The sequence below is a fragment of the Montipora foliosa genome, chromosome 3 (assembly GCF_036669935.1).
Source record: "Montipora foliosa isolate CH-2021 chromosome 3, ASM3666993v2, whole genome shotgun sequence".
In the NCBI taxonomy this organism is placed as follows: domain Eukaryota; kingdom Metazoa; phylum Cnidaria; class Anthozoa; order Scleractinia; family Acroporidae; genus Montipora; species Montipora foliosa.
Genome location: NC_090871.1, coordinates 53713513 through 53720488, shown reverse-complemented (window position 1 = coordinate 53720488; position 6976 = coordinate 53713513). Strand labels below are relative to the sequence as shown.

Here is a 6976-nt window from a genome sequence, read left to right as displayed (position 1 = left end):
TCCCAGGTTCACTCGTTTTTATCTAGCTAAGCCCTCGCAACATTTCGACGCAACATGGTCCGCAACATGTTCGTGTGCCCCAGCGAGTCCTGGCGCGTAAGAAGTGGACCTAACGCGCATGCCTAAGCGCAACAATGTTGCGTGAACGTGGCCAAACGAGTACAACATCATGCAACATCCAAAATGTTGTACGAAAAATTTGACCGTTTTCAAATTTGATCCAACATCATCCAACATGTTGCAACATATCGCAACAGGGTGGCCAAACGTATGCAACATGTTGTGCCCAACAATGTTGCAAGATGTTGCGTTGAAATGTTGCGAGCGTTTGGCCTCAACCACAGGCGGCCAGAGTCGGAAGGTAAACAATTATAAGGATTTGTATGGGAATCTCGATAGCAAACTGAAAAAGATATATTTACCCGCAAAAGTTCTCAATAAAAAAGCCATACTTTATTGTCGTGGTGAACCTCTCGCTTTTTGTGTGGTTATTTGCCTGATTGAATCCGATTTAAGCGACTTCTCAAATTCCCGAGTTGTCACTCTTACCTAAATATAAAAGGAAAGGCTGGAAAGTAATTTCTAGTTTACCTCACATCTCGCCAATAAAATCACACTTCTCCGGCATCAGTCACGCTCAAACTCCGGTGATGGCCACACGGATAAATTTACTTCTCCTTGACCAAGTTTCAAGGTCCAGCGAGTATCCGTTGATGAGAAACAGCGAAAAATATTCAAATTGTCAAAATCCTTCGAGGCTCGCTTACAACGAATTTTGACACGGCTGGTCAACCGCTCACTTATTTGCTCTCACCGTATCGAGGCTTAACAGAACGGTTGACCAGCCGTGTCCAAATTCGTTGTAAGCGAGCCTCGAAGGATTTTGAAATTTTGAATATTTTTCGCTGTTTCTCAGCAATGGATACTAGAGAAAATAAAAAGCAGTTATGAAATCAAGTGAAGCTATGATCCTCGCAACTATGGAACCAATTTTAGCAGTTTCGTAGAGAAGCCTGAAAAAACTCAGAACTTCAACGGGGATTTGAACCCCTGAACTTGCTATACAGGTGCGGTGCTCTAACCAACTGAGTTATGAAGCCACTGACGTTGGGAGCTAGTCATTCAGGCTGGTTCTAATGTTCCCATGACGAATGAATCAATATATTGAACTCCGGATATGAAATCAAGTAAAGCTATGAATGTATGATCCTCGCCGGTTATGAACGCAATTTTAGCAATTGTGTTGAGAAGGCTGAAAATTTCAGGACTTCAACGGGACTTGCACTCGTGACCTCGCGATACTGGTGCGACGTTTTAACCAACTGAGCTATCACTGAGCCACTGGTGTTGGTGTGGGTCCAAGTGTTCCCCAGTGATGCATGAATGAACATATGAACGGAATGATCTATGAAATGGGTCAATTGCTAAAATGGCGTTTACAACTGCCAGGATCATAGCTTCACTTGAGATTCTGGCCAAATTTATGGTTGACGAGGAAATGAGTGAGCATGCAATAGTTATCTTTCATTCCGACAATCTCTTCCTCCCAAACTGTTCGGTTATACAAAGTCAGTTAATTAAGGGACATTTCCTCCATAGTGTTCAACGTGAAGGAGATGGAACGTTCGCAAAATCATTCAGTTCTGCGAAATCTGGCGCAAAGCCTTCTGTTTTCTTTTGAAGTAATGCTTTTGTCGAAACCCCGCCGCTGCATTCAGCGGACATGGCTCGTTGACCCTCAAGGATAAATTGTGATCTTCCCTCATTGGTCGACTCTTTGGATGTCAATTACCTGCCATGAGACCACCTACTGGCCTTCTATTGAAAAAGAATGCGATGAGGCCCAATTCTTCACGGTGGGATCCCCAAGAAGGTTTTAGGAAGACATAGGAACATAAAGCATTCTTGGGGATGATAACGCCGACGGAAGCCCCATATCACAGAATAATATCAGGAGAAAGGAATCTTAACCGGTTCTAGGAAATTAAAAAAAGAAGACAAAAGGAAAGGAAATGAACTTTATTTGAGTGTCTAGTCGTTCTAGGGCTGGAGCACTAATTGTGGACTCTGTAAACGGAAATTAACAATTAATTAACTGAAATCAAGTCAAATGTTGGTTTTTGAGGAGAGGGGAAACCGGAGTACCCGGAGAAAATCTCTCGGTGCAGAGTAGACTCAACCCACATATATATGACGGCGAATCTGGGAATCGAACCCAGGCCACATTGGTGGGAGGCGAGTGCTCTCACCACTGCGCCTAAGGGACTTCAGGGACTATTTCTTAGGGGCTGCTCCTATTAATTGGTGAAGTGATTCCTCCTACCCTTAGAAACATGAACACTGCACTAAGAGAAAACATCAGGGGCTACAAAGAGGAATCGAGCGTCCACAGACCTTCGAGCAGGCAGTAGACAAGCTTCAGTGATCATGGCTTTGTTGCACTCTGCTGGGTACTAATAACATCATGAAGTTGCAAATGTTAGGAACCCGACTTTGTTTGCAAAAATAAAAGGATCCTTTTTGAAGTTTACAATTCCCTGCATGGCTCATCTCTTAACAGTCACTGTCCTTGTTCTCTGTTTACTGATATCCAACTTCAAACAGACAAAATACGTTTTTGCAGAATATAGTTGTTGTCAGTCACGCGAAGTAGATAGAGGCATCACACATAAATATATCTTAGTCACAAAGGCATAGTCAACGTTTTTCCTCACCATTGATTGAGAAGCATATGGTTTTTGTTTCGTGGATAAGCTTGCTTGATCATATCAACTGATTAAGAGTGTGGTCGAGGTTGTCCGTCTCGATACACTCCAGTAAAGCTTAACAAAGATCATGCAGTATTTTTTTTTTAATTTTATGCGAACTGAATCAATATATTACAGGTTTGACCGCAAAAGCGGTTTGTAATGAATACATGCTATGGAATGCAGTTTACTACGTGATGTCACGATTTCGTCAGATAAGGGAAGGCAAAATGAGATATTTCGTCATGTGTATGAAGAGAATGTTCTGTTCATAAGATTTGGTCATTACAGAGCTTAATTTATTCAGTTATGGCGAAAGCAACAAGAGATATTCAACACAATGAAGAACACTATGTTGCTAAGATGAATTTTAGAAGCGAGAAAATTCTTCAGAGCCAAATCGATCGCTTGAACAAGGAGAAGCTCTTGCAAGTCAAAAGTTTGAACGCCCAAATGCGATATTACGAAAGAAAGCTTCAAAAGATCAATGATAGAGCTTTGGAAGTTGAAAGATTGTCACAAAACTCTGTGGATCCAGGCCAAAGACCACCAACTCGCGAGCATTTCAGCAAGCTCTCAACCGACGCTGTTCGTCAAAGACATATGACCACAGGGGTTGGTTATTCGTATATAGATCAGCTACTGGGCACGTCCAAACCACTGGTTAGTAGACCTATAAGATGGGGAATCAACCCCTCTGCATCAAGTCTTCAAAGAGAATCTTTGAAATCAATTTCCTTGGATACAGACGGCGCTTCATCCAAAACATTTGTGACAGAGATTAAAGGTCATCCTATTTATTTACGACCGAGAGAAGCAGTTTACATCAAAAGGCAAAAATCAAATGGTCTTATTTTACCGCCCATTGCTTTGAATGTCAATCGCGGCGGAGCCATGCGACATAAATTAACAGCGAACGCAATGCCACAAGACTCAAGCCTATTGAGAGAGACTGAAAATGGGCAAGAAAATGCCATAAATCAAGATGCGAATTCTCAACTTTCTCCTATTCCGGAAGGTGAAATTGAAGAGACGATACAAATTCCTGATGGGACAAAAACAGATAAAAATGCTATTGAATGGAAGGAAAAGAGAAACAATGTTACAGAAGACCTGGTTGCCTCGGAAGCCTTCAATAAAGAGCTGATGAAGCCTGCAGTTTCAATTGAAAACAGCGAACCCTTGCTTGATGAGAAATTACAGACAACTGAAAGTGGTCTGTTACTAAGAGCAGAGGGAAGCGAAAAATTCACTCGCAGCAGCGAAACGTTGAACACTGAAGAAGAACTGGGAAATGAACATTCTGGAAGCGTAAACAAGGCCGACCCGTTGCGTTATCAGCTTCATTCTCGAAGATTTTCGTTGTAAATTTGCGAAGAGGAGCTGGAGAATTTTAATTTCTATTGCAATCGTATCGTGTTGTTGAACCGAACGCGCGCGATCGACTGCATCATTGAATGAATTTCATAAGATTAGAATTTTGACAGATACATTTGACTTGAACTTTTGTGGCAAAATTTGAGGTTGCAAACTAAATCGGTTTGTTTGAAACTATTTCCCAAAATCTATCCAAATCTCAGCGGTCTCAACTTGTAGTGTCTTAGACTGGAATGCCTTCACGTCAGAAAGCGTGTGACAAGGAAGGGCTGATCAAACAGTAAAGGGATCATCTGTGGTACTTACACCGTTGTTTTTAGATTCCTTACTAATAACACCCTGATCAAGAAAGGCAGTGCCTTTCGAAATATTGGTAAATAAAACAGATATTTCTTCACTTTTCATCTGAATTACAATGGTATTAGTAGTGATAGGTATATATAGTACCCCATCAGTCTGCATCTACTTTATGTCAGATACCAACGGCTTTACAAGCGAAACTGAGTTTCTCAAATTCATTAAAAAAAGCACCAATCTTAAATCTTGCTCAGTGTTGATTAGTAGGAGACGACAAGATCCGCACTTTGTTTTTCCTTTCCCAAGACTGCATGGTCGCGCGTGCGTTGTAGCCAGCAGCTTTTTGGGTAGAGGGGTGCACTAGGGCTGCTTTTAGCCATAGTTAACTATCTATTACTCCGGCAAATTGTGCCTGAAAACCATCAATTGACATTTTTCGTGACCGTTTTCACCTTGGGAACGAAACGGCCCTCGGTATAGAAAGTGTCTAATTTGGCAATTTTTTTGGACATATATTCGTTAGAAAAACTATGGCAGTCTGTGTGGTATCAGGTCGTTTCGCTAACGAGTCTTTTCGCCAACGTCCAGAGAGTTCCAATAGACCCTTCTCCAAAATGGCGGCCGAAAATTCTAATAGGTTAAAATTAAAAATTAATACCAGAAATAGAAAGAGCACCTTTACTTTAGTAACCCTGTATAGTTTTGGCGTATCAGGTGTAATATCAGCTGAGAAAATGTAAGTTGAAAAATGAAAAATCTAAAGAAGTTTGTATGTGTTGGGATATGGCGTACATCCCCAGTCCGTAAATTTGTAAAATTTCAACTTAATTTTCTCAGCTGATATAACACCTAATGCGCTGGAACTTTTACAGAGTTACTAAAGAAAAGGTGCTCTTTCTATTTCTGGTAACAGTTTTTCATTCAGTTCAATTTTAACTCATTAAAATCCGTTGCCGCCATTTTGGAGAAGGGTCTATTTTTGAGGAGAGCGGGCAGCAACGTTTTGGGTCATGCTTTTTTCTATATTTTATTAGTTTTTTTCAACAGAAGATGACGATTACCCTCTCTTGTTTAGAACTCCGAAGCATTTGCGCCTTGTATACCAACTGGTCAGTGAGCTCAAGCTGAAAATTATGCCTCAACCTGTAAATCGAAAATAATATCACAGTGTTCCATGTATTTTACCGATAATGGTTGTATTTTCTCGCGATCACTACTTGACGCTTTCACTTTGAGCGTTTCTATTTCATCATGAGGAATTCTTCTCAGTTCAAGCGAGCGCTGTCCATGAAAGACGGCGAAATGAATGGGGTAAATGGTGTCTCTCCTCTACGAAACTTCGTGAAAGCCAAACAGAAGATTAACTCCACTTTCGGTTACATCGGCAAGTTTCTCGAAGACTGCAACACTTTTTTATTGGAATGTGAAATAGCTGGTGATAGTAATGAAGATATCAAGAAGTTTTCTAACGAGGTAAGCACGAGATAGGCAAAGGTACAGGTCTTGTTGGAATCGAATCCTGCAACATATTTTCATGATCAAGCGCTAGCTTTACGTATACATAATTATTGGTTTATAGCATCATGTTATTAAGGGTGAAGCTTATATCGAAACCTCTTGGCAAATTTAAATTGTTTTCGCCTGAAGTATTTCACTCACACGTCCAGAGATGAACTTGGGCAAGGCAAGGCAAGTACATTGTAGCACACCATCCATTGAGGCTCATACAGCCTGAGCGAGTCCCAGTTTCTGTGACATGAAGTGACTCGGAGTATTGTCGCTCCCTCCCCATCCCCCCGAAAAAAATCCACTCATTTATTAAGACCTACAGCGATCTTTTGAAGTAATGATCAATGCCCAAAAAACATTTTCATGTGGCTGGAAAATACCAGACGATCAGTCAGAAAATCCTATTCTATTGTTACCATCTTGTGAAAACTGGAAATCTCCGGACACCCCCCAATCATCTAGGACAGTTGTGGATGAACTGGTAAAATCAATAGTGTTTCTATTTTCCCAAAGCATTTTCAGAGAAAGCATTCTGATTCCAATAGCTTGGGTTTTGCTGAGGGGTGGTAGTACATTGTAATAGTTTTTTTATTATCTGAGGTGAATTTTTCTAGATCTAGTTTAATAATAAGGTTATTTGGATATAACAAAAACAGAACTTGCTATTGTTTTTTCGTACATGTACCTTTGCAATGATTGGTGAAATCAAGCCACATGTGGAACCACCCTTGCATGCAAAAAGGGATTGGAAATCAACTTCAGTATCCTTGGCCAATGATAATTAGCACATGACCAACAGCATAGTGAATTATCGGCTTGAGGACAGATCCAGATCATGTAGTGATTGCAGTGTATGATGTTATTATTTCTCGCCTTTTTTAAACTCCACTTCCTCAGGTATCTGGCTTTTTAGCCCAAGTTTCTAGTATATCAGAGGTGTTAGCACGGGATCAAATGAAAGTTGCATTCTTTGGCCGCACCAGCAATGGAAAGAGTACGACTGTTAATGCAATGTTACAAGACAAGATCCTTCCAATGGGTATTGG

General features: G+C 40.8%; 2 protein-coding genes across 2 annotated transcripts in view; both read left to right on the top strand.

The window, feature by feature from the left end:
* Positions 1 to 2894: 2894 nt before the first annotated feature.
* Positions 2895 to 4528, top strand: LOC137997713 (uncharacterized). Its single transcript, XM_068843923.1, has one exon. The coding sequence runs from the start codon at positions 3057 to 3059 to the stop codon at positions 4113 to 4115; it is 1059 nt and encodes a 352-aa protein (XP_068700024.1). The 5' UTR covers positions 2895 to 3056; the 3' UTR covers positions 4116 to 4528.
* A 1026-nt stretch (positions 4529 to 5554) lies between these two features.
* LOC137997702 (mitofusin-2-like) overlaps positions 5555 to 6976 on the top strand; it is a 31684-nt gene continuing 30262 nt past the window's right edge. Inside the window, exons 1-2 of the mRNA XM_068843902.1 lie at positions 5555 to 5894; positions 6828 to 6976. The exon at positions 6828 to 6976 is cut by the window's right edge and continues 94 nt beyond it. Of these exons, the coding sequence (XP_068700003.1) occupies positions 5673 to 5894; positions 6828 to 6976 (371 nt within the window). The 5' untranslated portion in view covers positions 5555 to 5672. The remainder of the gene's footprint in view (positions 5895 to 6827) is intronic.